At 40.0% G+C, this 19,347-nt stretch overlaps 3 protein-coding genes across 3 annotated transcripts; 1 reads left to right on the top strand and 2 right to left on the bottom strand.

Moving 5' to 3' along the window:
* The first annotated feature begins 538 nt into the window (after positions 1–538).
* Positions 539–7,414, top strand: oxtra (oxytocin receptor a). Its single transcript, XM_028575635.1, has 2 exons — positions 539–1,466; positions 7,161–7,414. Exons 1-2 carry the CDS (start codon positions 539–541, stop codon positions 7,412–7,414), a joined length of 1,182 nt encoding a protein of 393 aa, XP_028431436.1.
* Positions 7,415–10,222: 2,808 nt separating this feature from the next.
* cav3 (caveolin 3) lies at positions 10,223–14,105 on the bottom strand. Its single transcript, XM_028577068.1, has 2 exons — positions 13,741–14,105; positions 10,223–12,353 (listed from the first exon to the last, which is right to left on the bottom strand). Exons 1-2 carry the CDS (start codon positions 13,861–13,863, stop codon positions 12,012–12,014), a joined length of 465 nt encoding a protein of 154 aa, XP_028432869.1. The 5' UTR covers positions 13,864–14,105; the 3' UTR covers positions 10,223–12,011.
* Positions 14,106–17,172: 3,067 nt separating this feature from the next.
* Positions 17,173–18,478, bottom strand: LOC114553726 (caveolin-2). Its single transcript, XM_028575067.1, has 3 exons — positions 18,326–18,478; positions 17,567–17,754; positions 17,173–17,332 (listed from the first exon to the last, which is right to left on the bottom strand). The coding sequence occupies exons 1-3, from the start codon at positions 18,476–18,478 to the stop codon at positions 17,173–17,175; spliced, it is 501 nt and encodes a 166-aa protein (XP_028430868.1).
* Positions 18,479–19,347: the final 869 nt, after the last annotated feature.

The raw sequence follows: 19,347 nt of genomic DNA on the forward strand, positions 1-19,347 counted from the left end.
GACTGGGAAGGGACTGATGACTGGCTCACATCGCTGCCTTGTGGCGGTGATGGGTAATTCACTGAAACGGGGACAGGTATAACAGGGGCTTGAGTGCTGCGTGCTGGCCATTCCGATTCTTACCAGAGAAGATATTGGAGCTTATAATTTCTGCTGCATTTTTTTTTCTCGTAATACTAAAGTAAATATATTTTTTTTTGTGCTCGACCATAAACCTGATAATTCTTTGGATTTTGGTTTTGGAGAATAACCTATATACTCACGTGTTTTAGACCCTAGTTTTGCTGTCTTGTACAGTAGGTCCACATTTGAGATTTCTGCACATTAAGTTTACTTTTCTTTTGGCGCACACATTTTGTTAAATATCTCATATTACAAGTGGAAATGTTTTCAAGCGTCTTCAGTTTTTAGAAAGCCTGGGAGATTGATGTTCAACCAATCCTTGTATATCACTTAATGAGTATGTTTTGACTCATCATACCTCACCCTTCCATGACTGCACAACCCTGACGCATCTGCAGAGGACAAGACTGCGGCAATGGAGAGTATTTCAAATAAAAGTGAATTTTGGCAATTTAACGAATCCTGGCAGAACCCAAGTCTCATTAACGGGACCGGTTTATTGAATCAGACGAACCCTCTGAAGCGGAACGAAGAGGTGGCGAAGGTAGAGGTGACTGTGCTCGCTCTGGTGCTGTTTCTGGCGCTTGCGGGGAACCTGTGCGTCCTGCTGGCCATCCACACCACCAAGCACAGCCAGTCCCGCATGTACTACTTCATGAAGCACTTGAGCATCGCCGATTTAGTTGTGGCGATATTTCAAGTTCTCCCTCAACTTATCTGGGACATTACATTTCGGTTCTATGGACCGGACATTTTGTGCAGGTTGGTGAAATACCTACAGGTCGTTGGGATGTTCGCCTCCACTTACATGTTAGTTTTGATGTCCGTAGACAGGTGTTTGGCAATTTGTCAGCCTCTTCGTTCTTTGCACAGGATAAAAGACCGTTTTTATGTCATCTTTTCCTGGGTCCTGAGCCTGCTCTTCAGTATCCCGCAGATGTTTATTTTCTCCCTGATCGAGGTTGGCTCGCCCGGATCAGGAGTGTATGACTGCTGGGGCGACTTCGTGAAGCCTTGGGGAGCCAAAGCTTACATCACATGGATCAGTCTCACTATATATATCATTCCAGTGGCGATACTGAGCATTTGCTACGGGTTAATAAGCTTCAAAATATGGCAAAACTTTAAACTGAAAACCAGGCGGGAGCAGTGTATAAGCCTGACACCCAAAGCCTCCAAATGCAATACACTGACCCGCGTGAGCAGCGTTAAGCTCATCTCCAAGGCAAAGATAACCACAGTGAAAATGACTTTTGTGATCGTCTTGGCCTATATCGTCTGTTGGACCCCATTTTTCTCTGTCCAAATGTGGTCTGCGTGGGATCCAGAAGCGCCCCGTGAGGGTAGGTTGAATTTTAAAGTTGGATATCATACCGAATGCGCGCCAATGATGCGCAAAGGCTCACGTAGCTTACTCATTAATGTCGCTACGCATCTGATACATTTTGAAACACTTACCCACATTTGCAATATTGCCCAGTGGAAATTAATAGAGATTTATAATTGCCGCATCCCTCTTGCTGTGCCCATCAGTGCTCTTTACGCACGAGGTTGCCAGCCCTTTATCCAGTTGGAGCAAACTGAAACAACAAAAACATAATTTTGAGATGTGTTTGTTCTGTTTTCCTCATGCAGACAGGTCAGGCACTGGGGTTATGTGGCTGACTCGTGGTTCTGCTGTTTTGGCTAAATAACGCAGCCCAGGGTGCGGTGCGGAGAGTTGAGTGAGTGAGCTGAAGCTCTGGCTGATCAGTGCAGGTGGTTTGACCCTATAGGACAAAACAAAAAGCCAAAACATAAATGTAGAAACAATTTTGAACTATTCAATCTGTCTGCTAAAAACAACACTTGGAATTGCATATTCACCCTTGTGAAACACATTAGAACATGCTGTCATTTCCAAATTTACGTATTACACTACACTAGACAACTAGTTAACCTTACTTGTTAATCTAATATTGTCTGATGCTGTTAATGGTTTGTTTAGTGCTACATCAGGAATGCAGAGTAGGAAAACCATACCTATTTGTTTTTCTTATATGTGAACTTCTTAGATTAAAGGCCTATAGGCCTATGATACACCTGTTGTGTGGTAAGAACACTTGGTGATAAGTCCTTTAAAGTGCGAGACCTACACACATAATGTACCAAGTTTCCTCTGACCCTCCTCTCGCTGCTGAGACCGACTGACGGCTAATCATTAAACACATTTAGTGTGCGCCACCAAGCAGCCTTTATTTGTGCCTGTGGGTCACGTTGGAGTGCGTCGTTAACATTTAACCACAATAGGCCACTAAGCAGCTGTATCTAGTAGGTCCCTATATTCATCGATCCGCTGGACAATTGCCACACCCATATGCTAACAAAAGATTTCATATGCCATTTTGACTTCACAATGTATTTGCACTGTCCATCTGTTCCTTCCATAATTCCATTACATTTACTAAGTATAAGGTACACAGATGTGTATAATGTGAAAGGGGCTATAGTTTGTCAACATGACCTAAGGGCATTTGTGTTCTGGAAAAGCAAAGAGTAAATCTAATTAGAGTTATTATTAATATAAAGACTTTGCAAAATAATATGTCTGCATCTCCACAAAGACAGTACACAACTTGTTTTCCAAGCAGTTTCCACCTCTTATAACTTTACTGTTCTGGTTTTCCTTATAGAAAAATCAAAAAGCAAAACTTTTTTTTATACAAAAACAGAGTCAAATAAAATAAACTGTACATGTGCTAAACATAAGAAGACAATAGTATTAGGAAGTTTATTGTAGGGAAATAAACTAGTTAATAGTCTTTGGTGTTTCAGGCTTGAGTCTTTTCTTCTGCTTCTGTGGGTTTATGTACAAGGTTCCAAATGACTGGTTGTGTGATTCCTGCCATCCTCCTCAAGCTGCATTGTTCATACCAGCTTTTTACACTTTGGAGCTCAACAGTTGCACAATACACTTGGCTGTCTTCAACACTGAGGAGGTATACTGCTATAATTGGCTTTGATGCTGCACCTCACAGCGACATTCATAGTAACAGCAGCCATAAAAAGAGCAACAAAAAGATGAAATGGAAAAGGAAATGATTCATTAATTTTCTGTTGCAGAGCTGGGCTCAGTGCAGGGAGGAGGCTGGTGTCTGATGGCTGTAATCCACGTGAACAGTGTTCAGAAAGGCCAGAATTGGCAGACACATGCCAGTGTTTGTGTACAAAAGATAGGCTGGAGTGTCACCTGTGTGTGCAGATAAAGTGTCCATTACAGTCATAGTCAGCAAAGTGAGCCCAGACCACACAGCTGTTAGGCTACTAGGGGAAGAACCTCTACATCGCAAACCTGTTTCAAACATGCATAATGTAAACATAGCAGTTTCAGAAAACATCAGGTTATTAAGATGTTGTAGTTAATTGTAGTTAGTGTTGTAGAATCATATTTACTGTACAGGTGTGAGAGTGGTATCAATTTGAAGTGTATTTTCCCAAAATGTTGAACTGTTGCTTCAGCCAAAAAAATGGTCCAGTGGTGTGGATACACGCTGTAGGAAATTCTGACCCCTAGATACAATGTCCACATCAAGCCAATCAGTGTATTTTTTTAGATGCATGAACAAAGAGTCACATTGCTTCATCCCCCAAACTGCAGATTTACTGTGAAGAAGCCGGGACATTTCACAGATAGGTTTACCATTAGTACCCACATTACGGCTTATCAACACGGTTTGGGGAAATTTCAATGTCCCATTCTTCTAAGCTTTGTGACATCATCAATGTGATATCACATTGGATAGCCGAATAGATTATGTAGAGGACAAAAACACCTGAAGGTTAAACTCTGACTCAGACACTAACGCAAGCTCCCAAAACAATCGGTAAACACAAACACCTCCCCCTGCTGAGCCTGGTGCCCCCGGAAGCTGACTCACACTCTGTGCTATTGATTAGCATGAAGTGCTTGAAGTCCTTGATGGACACAAAGCAAGGTGTGCAATCTCCAAGTGTTACTTTTTTTTAAATTATAAAAGTCAGTTCCTATATAGTGTTTTTACAAGCATTGAGAAAAAGCAAGGTAGTGTCATAGGTACAGAAATACCTCTCAAAGCAATTTTACTCATACTTATCACTTCATGAAAATGATATTACTGCAATGCTTATTTACCTTCAGGGAACAAGATTCAGCACTAAGTGTTCTCATTAATGGCCTGCTAAAGAGGCTTTTGGGCCAGCCCAGTGACAGTCAGACAGATGTACCACCCATGGGGATAATCATTCCACCTTTTCATTTGCTATCTGATTCATCCTTCTCTGATGAAAGGCACTGTGGGATAAATCAGTGAAGACTCTTTCTCGATAGTTCCCCGTATTATTCAAATTAGATCCATGCTCTGTTCTCATCCACCCTGATAAGAATGCTTGATAACCACCAGTTGGTCTTTGTCTCCTATGCAGCGTATTACTCCATCCATGTCAGCCGCATTATAGTCTGTAGAGTAGGTTGATGCATGGCTCACGAGGTTTGTAGTACCAGTGTGTCATATCAGCTGGTAAATTCACATGTTCACATTCTTGCTTCCAGAGTTTATAGACTGTTTCATACATTAGCATTCTCTTGTTCAGTTTCAAATATAGTTGCTACGATTTGTTTTTTGCCTTTTTCATTTGTACATCTGAAGGATCACAAAGCAGTACGGCTTACCCAAAAGTAGATGACACAAAGGGTAATTGAATGATCTACACTCAAACTAATTTTGTCATCTCATAAATCAAATCCTTACATGGCTAATAGTCAATTCTTAATAATGATGCGTGTGACTTTTGTGCCCTTATAGAAATAATTTATGCTGAACAATTTTGTTTGAGCTCAGTCATTAACAACATGAGAATAGTAGGAGCACCTGCCAATTAGCAATTCGCAAGGAGAGGTTAAATACAGGATACGGGCCAGTTACATGAATCAGAACTTCATTTGCCAAATGTCAGTTGGATGGTGCAGTCAACATTGTGTAAATGTCATCGTCTGTGCCACTACAGGTTACTTGCCATGATGTATTGCCGCTGTTCTTTCTTGCTTGTTTGACAGATCACCATTTCAATTATTTGTGGTTTATTTCTCACTCTTGAACGGCAAGTGTCATAAAACTCTCTCCTTACTCAAACTCTGATGTTAAAGAGTGAGAATCCCTCCAGCTATAATCACACAGAGCTGGTTCTACATTGGCAGGAAATGGCAAATGTGTGAAAGGAAACAAGACTATATGAGTCTACAGTCTTGCTAACTGCTCTGTTATGCCCCTGACACACCAACCCAATTGCCAACCGTTGGCAGAAAAGGCAGTCGGACTGATCAGTTGGCTCCCGGAGGTCCAAAAAGTGCCTCAGAACACATCGAAGCGACGCCGGCTTGAGCGTACGTTCTGCGCGAGACATAATAAATCTTCATAACAGCAGGCGGCGCTAATCTGTATTGTTGCCCAAAAAATATAAACCGGCAGCTGATTGGACAAACTCGTCACATGGGTCTGGCTGCTCCCGGATTTTTCAACCGGGCATAATGGCGGCTCGTTCAGAATACAATCTCATATTTTACGAAGATAGTTCACCGAAACATGTTTCTGAAAACATTTTAAGTAAGAAATAGGTCATGCAGTTGCTGAATATGTCTTCATTTTAGATCGACAAAGGTCAGTTTAAAAGATTTTCATCAGATTTTGAGAGGCTTAGTCACGCTCATCCCGCTCATCATTTCCGGGTTAGCACTCCACCAATCAGATTGGTCACTGAGTCCGACTGCCCGCCCTCCGACCCAGCAAGTCAGGTCGGTCAAAATGAAGGCCGATAGCTCTTCCGACGGACGACGGCACGGAACACACCGAACAGACTCGAGTCACTGACCTCGCCAGACTGTCCGACGGCTGATTATCGGGTTGGTTTGTCAGGGCCATTAGGCTGTATACTAACTTCATGTTAGCATTCTGAGCTGATATCAGTTAAAACAGTGACCTGATAATTTCAATCAGGAGAGACTTTGTTGCAGATATGCAAATATTTATTGTAGATAAGCATAATATGAAATGTACATGAAATGTACAAAGTCTTTGGGGATTAGACTCCATCATTCAAATATTTAAAGGGTAGAGAAACAGACATATTCCCCCCCAATGGAGCCTAGACACTGGTGATGGCAGAGAGGGAACCAGGAGGCCGAACGAAGGACCCGTCGGCCGGAAAGGGACTCCGGTTGCAGTGGACGATGACGCCCGGAGGTGGAAAGGGAGGAGGAGGGTTGCACGTTTGCCTGAGAAGCCAGCTGATAGCAAGGAGAGAGACATTTAAAGGAGGATGTCATGCTGTGATTGGATCATGAATTCTGATTGGTTTACTAAAGAGTGAACACCTCTTAACAGCTGAAAAGATTTAGGGAGAGATAGTGGTGATTGCAGTAGTTAGAAGTCTTCCTGAAAGAATTTGCGCTGAGCTTCATTTAATAAAATCCTGCGGCTGGGTATGAAGTCCTGTACCAAAGCACCATACAAAAAACCACAAATGTCAACCTCATGTTGGCGCTAGATCAAAAGTCCAGTGATTGCCAAAGTTATTGAGATTCATCCTCTGGGGACTATGCATATTTATTCCAAAATTTCATTCATTTCAATTCATGGAAAATTATAAAACAATAATACAGACTTTGAGCCAGCCACTAAACCACTACTTTTAAATCAAAACGTTCACAGAGAAAACAAGCTTCTGGTTACTTTTTGTTGTCACGTTACAGTAACTTTCCTCTCTCTCTCTTTCTTCGCGTCGTTCTTTTGTGTCTTAGGACGGCTTCGTTGATCTCATTTATTTATGATAAATATGATTATTTATGTTGATTTTATTTTATGTTTATTTTAGAATGTTTTTTTCTGTTACATGTTTATGTTGTTATGCAACAGATTATAGCACTATGTCCAAGACAAATTTCCCCTCAGGGACAATAAAGTGTATTCTATTCTATTCAATCTCTCTCTCTCTGTCTCTCTCTCTCTCTCTCTCATCTCCTGCAGCCATGCCCTTCATCATCTCCATGCTGCTGGCCAGCCTCAATAGCTGCTGTAACCCCTGGATCTATATGTGCTTCGCCGGGCATCTGTTCCAGGATCTTAGGCAGAATTTTTTGTGCTGTTCCACTCGCTACCTCAAGTCATCCCAGTGCCACTGTGAGCGTGACTTTGACTCCAGTCACAAGAGCAACTCCTCAACCTTTGCCATTAAGAGCACTAGCAGTCAGAGGAGCATCACACAGACTTCCACAACATAAGCACCCGCCCTCTCTTCCCTTCTCTCTCTCTCTCTCTCTCTCTCTCTCTCTCTCTCTCTCTCTCTCTCTCTCTCTCGTCCACCCTGCCTTTCGCCACATGCCATCGGCCATAAAATATCCAGATGTTCTACTCCTTCAGATACCTCTCGCCCTGAGCCCGGAAAGAAAAAGACAAAAGTCTTAAAGGTGGAGTCAGCATTTCTGGAGAAAGATTGTTGATTGGAACTCAACACCCAAACAAATACACCCCTCCCATCAGTGCTCCTTTACATTGTTAGCATGTGCCAGATTTAGTGACCCTCTCGCTCCCACTGCTTCTCTCTTTATATTATATATATATATATATATATATATATATATATATATATATATATATATATATATATATTAACTTACTAGTGATGTGCCGTTTGCAAATGAGTCATTCAAAAGAACAAATCTTTTGGGTGAACAAACTGAACTGAATCACTTTCTGAAAAGATCCGTTCATATCTCAGTTCAGTTGAGCTCTATAGCGTCACACTGCAGAGCTCCAGGCTTGGGCCGACTTCCGGCGCTGTCAACGTGCAGGGATTCACTAAGTGACTGATTCAAGTAATTTGTTCACAGGAGGAATGCCGTGTATTCAAGACAGCAAATACACAGCTGATTGAGGAAGGCCTTCCTCAATCAGCTGTGTATATATACTGAATGGTGCAGCTGAATGTATATTAGCAACCGGGTTGCTAATATATACATTCAGCTGCACCATTCAGCTGTTACAACGAGCAGTCATTGTTATTATAATCCATCCCAAGGCTTGGTAATCCATCAAGAAAACACGGATACTTTTGAAAAATAATAAAAGTGATAATTTGATGTTTGATGTGGGATTTACGTTAGCCGGCAGATTTCACAGATTACAAGAACACTGAGGCCGATTGATCGGAAATGTACAGCCTATTTAGTGCCCATGTGTAAGAGGGACAAAGTTCGACAAGGCATGGTTCAGCAGCATAAATACATAATACATCATAAAAACTGGCCTAGTATGCGCCACCGAGCTCCGCTCTACCAACGATATAATAGGCCACTCTTATATTTATATATTATACAGTGAAACACAAGAACAGAGGAAATTGATTGTGTGGCGCCCATAATTCAGCAGCGGTGGTTCGACACAAGGTCGGAGTCTCTATTCATCTTTTCTCTCCATGCCCTTATAAATGCATAAGCTTGTTCTGTACATTAATTATTACAAATAACGTGAATAGCTCTTGTGTTGTATTGCTGTTTAAATGTAGGCTATTATATGGCTATTAAAAACATACTGTATGTACTAGAATATTCTGGAATATTAATGGCTAAATTGGCTGTCAAAATAAGTGTGTAATGTAAACCCTGGTTTGATGTGCTTATGCCGACTATACAAAGATTACTGTTTTTACTTCTCTCATGTCTCTCGAAGTAGGAAGTAGAACCAATACCTAGATATTTTATTAAATAATGAGGTGTCATAAAAATATACATGTTGTACATAATCGGGTATAAGGACTTCAGTTTTAAGTTTGCAAACGTTGACTAACTCTCTGTTCTCAGTTCACCAGCGAGCTGAACTGAACGTTCAGTTCAGTGAGTGGGACTATTATAGTTGGAGCTTAGGTCAAGTTGATAGTGAATCAGTAGCCTACGCTGAAAAGAACGACTTGTCCCATCCCTACTTTTTACATCCATAGCCAAACACCAGATTTATTTTCAGCGCGCACACAGAACGGACAGCTAACGGACCGTGAGAAGATATTCGCTGAATTTGAAGGAAATGTATTGGATTAGAATCCCTGACTCCACCTTTAATTATTTTATTCACAGTACTTTACAGTATAAAGTGGAAATGGAATTGTGAAATAGAAAAATGTACAGAATTGTATTAAGGGTGCGACATTTTATTCATAAAGATGTACGAGACAATCATGGACCAAGCTGAGCAATCGTTTGTTTTTTCTTGTTTGAGATGTACAGTATATATTTATATATTTGCAGTGCAGTGCAGAGAAAGTAAAGGAAAAGAGAATATTTTTATGCACTGTCAACCTTGGCCAACCATGCTATTGATTCAGTTGTTGTCACCAGCAAAGCTTGTGGATCCTGTTTGTCTGTGATATAATGAAATTGCTCCCCTGTTATAAATACTGTGTACAATGTTCTTCATTTTGCTACATTTGCTCTACAAATGTTCATGTATGATACATGTAAACTGTTACTTGAGATTTTGTTAGATGTAAGATGTCATGGCTGTCACTGGTAAGATTTAAAAAAGGCTTGAAAAATAAAAGAGTGCAAGAAGCACAAATGAACGACATACAGTATATTGTTTACACCTATAGCTGATGCTCATTAGAGCTCCTATTGCCTCCTAAAATCCTTTGCAAGGTTGCTGGAAATCTTGAAAAGTTGCACAATAAAAACAATCCAAAAAATATCTGTGAAACAAATACTGCACTTGTGAAGTTTATATGTTTATGTTCAATTTTAGTTGAGGCACTGTAATGCTTGCTTATGGGAAAATGTTGGGTCTTTGTAAATTGTAGAGAGTGGTTTAGACCTACTCTATCTGTAAAGTGTCCTGAGATAACTCCTGTTGTGATTTGACACTATAAATAAAATTGAATTGAATTGTAAGACAGGTTCAGATTCAGCTTTCAGCTCATCATGACATTCGGTCATGCGCACTTTACTCTGTACTTACAATATAATTTAAAAGCACAACACCTCAAACTACAGTCTCAACAAGCTAGTTAGTTATTGCAGAAATATTTAACTGCATTACTGTACACTGCACAGGTGTTGCTTTAATGTTATTATTATGTGGATTACAGGATTAATTATTGTGCCAACATTATAATTTCTAGGTAATATTTACAATTATACAGTATTTAGCGGGAGTTTACTTCTCTTATAACCTTGATAATGTGACATTCCATAGGATAACCAATGCACCAATAGAACATATTATAACAGGAGAAATTCTATAAAACATAAATTTTTCAAGGCAACAATTGGCGCTAAAGACTTAACAGAGTATTTCAGATTTCATGATTAACTATTTCGAATAATCTTTACATTCTTAAAGATGCCAGTAAGTGTGGAGGGCTATTTATGTTTACAGTATGTTTGTAATTGCACTAGTTTAATTAAACATTTGCAGAAGGCAAAAATCATGAGAACTGTATTTGTGGAGAACTTGCTGTACTTTGGTTGTATTTTTATATTTAATGTCTCTTTACAGGTTCTGGCAAATTTGCTCCTTAATTGCACTGGTTAATGCAGTTCATTAATCAGAATAATACTTTCAACACAGTGTGCTTCTGCTTATATAAATTCTAACTGTGCATTTTCCAGTATAATAGAGGACTAGAATGAGTCAGTCAGAAAGAAACACACTGAGATTATGAACAAAGAAGGGTGTGGTGACACTGAAACATCAATTATGAATCTCAGACACAAAAGAGAAGCACACACAACAGCAACCTCTAGTGGGTCACAGCTCCCAGGTCACTGCTTCCACTGACGTTGGCAAAAGAGATATCACTGAAATACAGTGAAGTGTTTGGTAAACTTTAAAAATGTATTTCTTAAGCCTCTCCGAATAAATTGAAATAATACACGGAACATACTTTACCAGTGGTGCAATATACTTATTATCAGGTTTCCTCAAGTGTCTTTAAATTAGTTTCACCCCATGTACTGTTTATGTCATTACATTTTCTTCACTGCAGGTGCACAATAGCAGCAAAGGTATTATACTTTTCTAAATCATCAAAATAACACGGTGGAACATTACAATGGGTCTCATACAGAGGTTTTTACTTTACTCCATTAGTAGGTAGGTCCATACTTGTATTACACATACTTGCTTACTTGAAAAGTTCAATAGTAAGTAGTTTTAATATTCCACTCATCACACTTTGATAAAGTAAATTATTTGCATGGTTGGTTCCAAACAGAAAATGAATCTGTTAGTTACTATGGAGTCATCACTAATTACCAAATAAATATGTAGAGAAAAAAACTTTCCATTCAATTCGTTTTGTTAGAACTTTTAAAATAAGGTTACATACATGATTGTCAAATCCAATTAAAACAATATAAAGTTAAATAATACCAGACACAGCAATATACAGCATCAATATAACTTTTAAAAATGGCCAAATGTAATGCATACAGGCAGCATTGTCCACAGGTGCAGCAATTGTGGGGAGGTCATTTCATTTGTTGTGAATGAGTAGCTTCTGTGATACAAATAAATGAGGGCAGACACATCCTCCTCATTGCAAGCGGCCCTCTTCTTGCTCAGTGAGGAGCACTGAGCCCTCCAGGAGTGCCAGAGCTGTCACAGAACCACGCTGCCTGCTGCAGCTGTCACAGAGCTTCTGGTGGCACACCGGGCATGTCAGGACTCAGTGCTGAGAGCTTCAGGATGGGTGGGCGGGGAACAGCATATTATGAAGGGAGGAGGAGGAGTATCTGGGCGTAAGCAAGATGCCAGGACTGATCTTCTGGTGTATAAAAAGATACCACACTTCATCCGATCATACTATAAACACTACTGTGTGAGTTCTTAGACTTCTTTGCGCAGTGCAACACGCACACTGCTGAAGATCTTGCCCAGGGCTTCAAAGAAGGGATCACAGAAGGTCTGGATGCAGAGAGAGTAGATGCGGCTGATGCACTGCGACTCAATCAGACAGCTCTTGATGCAGGGAACCACGGCCCAGATGTGGCAGAAGGAGATGCATGCGAACAGGAAGCCCCACAGCAGAGCAACAGGGATACCGAAGACAGCAGACAAGATGCGGTAGCACCAGTACTTGGACACAGTAAAGGTGGTGTAGCTGAGCTTCCACACCCCATCCAGACTGTGTGTACCATCAGGCTCTGCAATGACATCCTCAAAGTCCACCTAAGGAAATTTAAAAGAGGCTTTTATTTCCTCACATCCCTAAATGCACACCACTGTTATGCACATGCCAATAATAAGTGTAAAGATTAAGCTTGTAAAAGCTGCAGAGTGTTAGGGTCAAATTTATGCAGAGAAACCAATTAGCTTAAGTGTTGTAACATCATAGGAAAAAAAATGTAATGCTGTGGCATACAGTCAAAATTAATAACAGTTATGGAGTGGCTTTTAATGCTAGGTCCAAATCATTGTAAAAGATCTTTTCCAACATATTTCTTAGTAACCAAGTTTCGCCTCATGTAAAAGGCATTAGAGCAACTGTGCAATGGTCTACCGGCAATCTGTTTTCAGTTTTCAATATGTGTCACCTGGTCCTTTGGAAAAGTGCTGTCACATTCTGAGCTAAGACTCAGCTATAAATTGCTGATTATCTTAATCATGAAAGACAGATGCCCTGCACATCTAAAGCCTTCTCTTTTCTTCCAGACCACTGGATACAATCACAAAAGTCACTGTCTATTTCCCGTAGAGACAGCAGCCTGAGATCATCCTCTGAATGAATGGCTGGACATGCATTTTATATTTTCTCTGCAAGGTCTGGCCTCTTTTAGCCCCTAGAGGGATTGTTGGTGTCAAATTCAGCAAAAGAACAACCAGTGTTCTTAAGAAACAATAGACGGACACCCAAAGCTGGTACATGTGATTACTCAGGAGATAAGATTCCCTGTGAGGGAAAGTTTTTTAATCGATATTACTTTATTTTAAAGGTAGGGGAAAAAAAGTTATGTTAGCAGAAAATGACTGCATAAATAAGAAATATAAATGCTAAACTATAACTCACTGTAACTCCTTGACCAGACTATTGGGATTAAGGTTAACAAACCTTTCAGTTTAAAACTGACGTCAGTAGACATGTAAATCATTCCAACCTGAGCCATGCAGACACTAAACATATGCTTTACTCATACCTTGTAATAAACCGTCTTCATTGACCATGTTTACATAAACCCCTTCCAGTCAGACAAAATAGAATCTAAATGTATATTCAGTCCTGTCCTTACAGAAAATATTTTGTGGCTATAACATGGGAACAATCACAGGATAAACAGTAGTCAAGCTTAAATAAATCACGGCATACATAGTGCATACTGTATCAGTTTCACGCTCTTCTATCCCATTCCCAAAATAAACTTTGGGCTCTGCACAGGCAACAGGAATAGCTCTTGTTCTATTTAAGGATTTTCCAGACAGTATCATAACCTGTACTCCTGTCTTTGTTCCTGCTAACCACTTTATTCATTTGCTGCCTATATGCTTCCACACATGCCAAGGCAGGGGTTATGTTCTTAATCCTCTCTGTGACAGGGTGTTGTCTCCATGCTGCACAAACCTTCACCACGTCCTCATTGATCTGCTTTGGATCTCTGTTAATTAAATCAATCTCCTTGGTGTGGCTATCCTTCACAATCTTCTCCTCGTTGGTGTTGGTATTGTACTGGTACTGATCCGCCATGATAGGGCTGCAGGTCCTTGACGGGCCGAAGATGGTGAGAGTAAATCTTCCTGGATCAATCTGCACGGAGCTGCCTCGGTTCACTTCTGAACCCCTGTATCACCACTGTGGCGCTCCCTCTTGCGTGCCAGTGGACAGCTGCTGCAGACCTCCTGGTAAAAATGGAGGCCTGACCCCCGCCCTGCACACACATAGGCACCCAAACACACACACAGGCAGTGTATACACACACACACACACACACACACACACACACACACACACACACACACACACACACACACACACACAATGTAATGCACACAGACAGAAAAGGCATGCCTTAAAGGAGAACCCAGCGTTGTGTCACATTTCACATAGGGTTGTGGGGCGAACTGGGCAGAGTTTACACAGTGGCACGAACTTCCACCACAGAGTCAGGCAGTAAGCACAAACACACCCTCCTGCTCTGGCTTCAGTTGGGACACAGTGTTTTGTGTCCTAATGCTGAACTTTATTTGGAAAAGAAAACATTTTTGTTTGTGTTTAAAGCTAAATTGCAAAACAGAAATTATACTTAACAAAGGATTACCGTACAATGTACTGTCAATGTAGATTCACACTATTGCTATAATTTATCATTCAGAAGGAGGAATATGATTCAGACACTTTCATGAGGCCGAATTCATCAACTTATCACCTTCATCATGCTTGATACTGTAAGTCAGGTGCTGGGGTAATTAGTAGATGTCACCTTATTTGTTGACATTATGCCAGTTTAAGAAACCCGACTGTACCTGTCATTGTAACCCTACAGCTGACAAACACTCTGTAGAGTAGTAATACTGTGCTGCACTGAGAAATGTAATAATCAGTTTTCAGACATATTTAGACATATTTGGAGGACTTGTTAGGAGAGATTTAACTATATTGCATGCTAAATATATTTGCAAATGGTAATGTTTCTTTGCAGTTGAGTGGACATTAGAGAAAATGTAATTTCATTTGTTGGGACTCGAAAGGAGAGACATTTAAATATATATAATTATATTCTAATGAACATGTTTACTTTCATAATCACAATCATAACAATAAAGTGGTTAAGTAATTTAAATGTTTCAAAGTCTTGCACAATAGAAAGAGATCACACAAGGCGGGTCCTGAGTCTCTTATTTCTATTTTTGATTTTAGCAATGCATAAAATCTAAAAGTCTCCCAATATAAACTCTGATTCAGTCTTCCTTAAGCTGTGCAGTTGTTGCTATCAGTCATAGCTTTCTATATCAGCAGGCAGGTCGCATAAACAAACTCATACAGCGTGGTGCTGCCAAACAGAGGGGGAAGATGAGTAGGTGACTATAAAACTGGTACCAGGTCTTACAGCACCCCCAGCTCTCTGTGTCTATTTATCTCAATCAGTGGGGTGTAAGAACAGTACAGGAAGAGTGACTCAGGAGCATGGATTGGCATTTTTTTGCTCTGTCTCCCTGGTGGTAGAGACAGGGACGAGGAGGGAGGGGTGGAATGGGATCCGAGTGCATGTGATCGAGAGCCAACCCAATTAGAGGAGTATTCTTGGCGTGGCAATGGAGAGTGTAGAGGCTAGTTAGGAATGGAGGCAGAGGGACAGAAATAGCTCAGTAGAGAGTCAGAGTGGACATACCTCTGCCTCTATGGGTGTCAATGCAATCAGCTGAGACTGCACTGGCTCCTGTCTTTCATTTAATGTAGACGGGACATACTGGGATCTCAGACCTATTTATAGCCATATAGAATGTAATGGTAGGAGTGGGTATCCATAACTCAAGTTAGTTTAGTGCTAGGTGTGTTACTTGACCCATACAAAATGCTTTTTATTATTTTTTTACTATACATTTTAAAGTAATATACATACTTTGATTCCTGAGAGCAGCAAGTTGTCACTGGATCTTTAATTGCGTCGTTAAATCCTTGTGTTGTCCTGGTTTAACCTCTAAAAATCAGAAAATTTAAGAAATTGTTTCACATTTTGGGAAAGACACTTAGTAGCCTTCTTGGCAAGAGTTAGTTGAAAAAATTGATACTACTCTCATGTTGCAGCCGGTTAGCTTACTGTAATTAACACAATATATCTTGTTTGTTTAATCCATTGAATAAAATATATATATGTAAAAACGACAAGTTATAGTTTTACGGAAGGTCATGTGTATTGGCTGTGTGCGGTGACTTCCTGGAGTCTCCGCTGGTTGCCTGGCAACCTCACAAGACAAGACTCCAGGATGTGCCAAGCCAAGAAATAGTCCCACGCAAAAAAAAACTTGTAAAACCTGTTTTTCCCTATTCACAGTCTTAATGCTAAGCTAAGCTAACTCACTGCTGGCTGTAGCTTCATATTCACTGTACAAACATGAGTGGTTTGATCTTCTCATCTAACTCTTGGCAGCAAAGTGTTGAACTATTTCCTGTTTGAGTGGCCAAATATTATTGACAGCCAATAATATGCTTGCCATTCGTCAGAATTAAAGTAATGTGAATACTTCACTAAGAGAAAGCATTGTTTTCTTGCCCTTTAACATTTTATCTTAACCCAGTGGAGCACTTTGTTTGTCTTTGAAAGGTCCTACTGTAAATAAAGATATTGTCTATCCTAGCTTGGTGACTAGACTCCAGTATGTTATTGGTAGACCTGTTATTAGTTGCACAGTGTACTTCACCTTTATATTATTTAAATTCATACTAATAAACCAGTACACTAAAACAAAATGTTTTAGGCCTCTGTAATATTTTAACTGAATTCTAACAAAAATTATGTCCACCTTATCTCCATACAAAACAGAATAGAATATTACAATCAAAGAAAGACAAATCATTTATTGAAATTAATTAATGTGATTTCATTCAACTACGATGCTATGACATCCATATTAATATTATTAATGCGATAAATTAGCCTTTCTTACATGTTGTTTTCAATGCTTGTTGGTCTGTTTTGCTTTACACGCCAGAATCTCTGGGTTTATAGGTACAGTAGATACTTTTGTGATTTAATTGCAATGTTTTATACTGTACATATTTGCTTTCTATTTTTCTCTGTAGCGCATTAGATAGTTTTAGTACCATTTACCCCTCATATTCTATCAACACATGCTTGTTCCGGCCCTGGCTTAGAGTTAGCTGTATGCATCAACATCATCACAAAAGGGACTAATTGAGCAATAATACAAAATAATCACACACAATTATGATGCAGAATATAATTTACCTGTACCTGTAATTTACCTGTATGGAATTAGTATGCAACTTGCTTTTTCTATGTTTTAACCAAACATTTACTTATATACTTTATTGTTTTTATCTGTCTTCATCTTTTGCCAGATGGATGGTGATTCGCCCACAGCACTTTCCAATACTGGTAAAGAAGGGGCTGATGAGAATGTTCAGTATGCTGCCCCACACAGTCTGAACCCAGTGCATGTTGATGAGAAGCAGCTGCACGCAGGGCATGATTAACCTGGAGAGATACAGTGTGGACAACACATGAGCTCATTTTACTGATAAAACATAGAAATCATTCTACACTCCTAAAAAGGGTTTCCACTTGGGGGAAAAAAACTGTAGAAGGGTGAAGGTAGAGTTACCATTTGTCATCATCTACCTAGTAAATGATCCTTATTTACCAGAAAAGCATTTACCAGTTCACCCATGCCTATAAGTCTATCTCATCCCAGTGTGACAACAGTCCTACCAGATGTGAAGGCAGCTGAGCACAGCGAAGAGGATCCCTGCTGCCAGTGAGACCGGCACTGCCAGAAGAAGGGAGATGAGGCGGTAGATCCACAGTCTGGACACCTCAAACAGGGCGTGACTCCACAACCACACTTTATCAAAGCTCCGCACCGAGGGAGGCTCTGCAATCACATCCTCAAACGTGACCTCAAGACACACAGAGACAATGTGAGTGATTTCTAGGGACAATCTTTCTCAAGCGTGCAACATATAAAACTGAGAACTGGGGGCTTGGGTTTAGATATGTAGGCATGGCGGCTAAATCTTACCATGCAGACTGATGGGTAATGCTTGCAAATGTATTGCACTAAGCCATTTTAATTGCACACATTTTTTCATCACTTGTACTTGCAGTGATCTTATAGCCATGGGGCAAAAAATGGAATTGTGTGTATGATCATATCCACTTGAGGTGGTGATTATGCAGCATGTTGATATTCACCACATTAAGTCTTATATAACCTGAGAACAAAAATGAAAGCCATTGGACTAGGTCAATTTTTTTACTTACTGTTACCAAAAGCTTTTCTTTCCGTATTCCATTTATCATCCTCATCATGACCCATCAATTTAATCAAAAATCTACAAAATACAATGGGTTTGTTTATTTTACTGACCTGTCAAGTTCTTTGTTTCTCTAGACAGAAATACCACAGCTTGTGGCCTATGCTGTGTGTGTTTGTTTGATTAAACCCCTGTGGCGGTGCACATTCTTTACCTTAAGACTCTTGTTGACTCTTTTGGGATCCCTGTCGTGAATCAGAAGCCTTGTCTCACTGTGTTTGGAATTCAGATCTTCAGATTGTATGTCCACTTTGACTTCCATAAATTCAACTGCTGGTCTCTTGTCTTTTAATCTCTGGTCCTCCATTTCCACTTAGTTGAGCTGTGTCTCGGATCTGTTGGCCACTGTGGACATGTCATTGGAAATATGGAGGCTGAGCAGGGCGTAGCAGAAGGATGACTTACCACTTTAACTGTTTGTCGCTGACACCCAGGTGGAACATAGTGGACTTCTGACTGCCTTGCTCCTTGTTGAGGAATGCCTTTATTGGCTTTTAAAGTCTTTAGTGATATTTTCCATATGACACACTACATGGAAAGTCTAATTTAGACCTGCATGAGAAATGGCCTATGGTCCTCGCTAATCAGCCTTCATGTCCTCCTTAAATATTGAAGACTTGAACACGATTAGGGGGTTACTTTGGCAATGTCGTGATTATGCAGTCCTCTCAGCATGAAGGCAGAGCTGATCAATTAAGAACAAAGAGTTATCTGCACTTCATACATTTAGGTCATTAAAGGTTTTTAGGAATATGATAAATATTTTAATCAGTGTTAACGGTTTTTTGGTCCCATAATCATTTGGACAGATCACTTACATAAAGTATTATCATTTACACATCCAGCAGATACAGAGCTACATTAGCATTAGCATTCATTGTGTTTCTGTCCACCTAATGAATATAAATGCAATACCCACTCTCCTTTTAGCTCTGTTTTGCTCTTCACCAAATCCTGAGTGAAATATCTGGGTTTGAAACTGCTAAATGCTCCACTATCTTCAATAGAAAGCTAACTTTGTGTGTCATATGGTGCTGAGCAGGTGTACAGTGAGTTTTTAGTGCTTTTTACTTGAAAACAGCTGCCTGCAAAAACGACACTATAAGAGCCGTGAGAGAAACCCAAAACAGTAGGAAAAATGTAAACAATAACCTGAAATATGCTTAAACACTAAGG

This window comes from Perca flavescens, chromosome 4, assembly GCF_004354835.1.
Source record: "Perca flavescens isolate YP-PL-M2 chromosome 4, PFLA_1.0, whole genome shotgun sequence".
Lineage (NCBI taxonomy): Eukaryota > Metazoa > Chordata > Actinopteri > Perciformes > Percidae > Perca > Perca flavescens.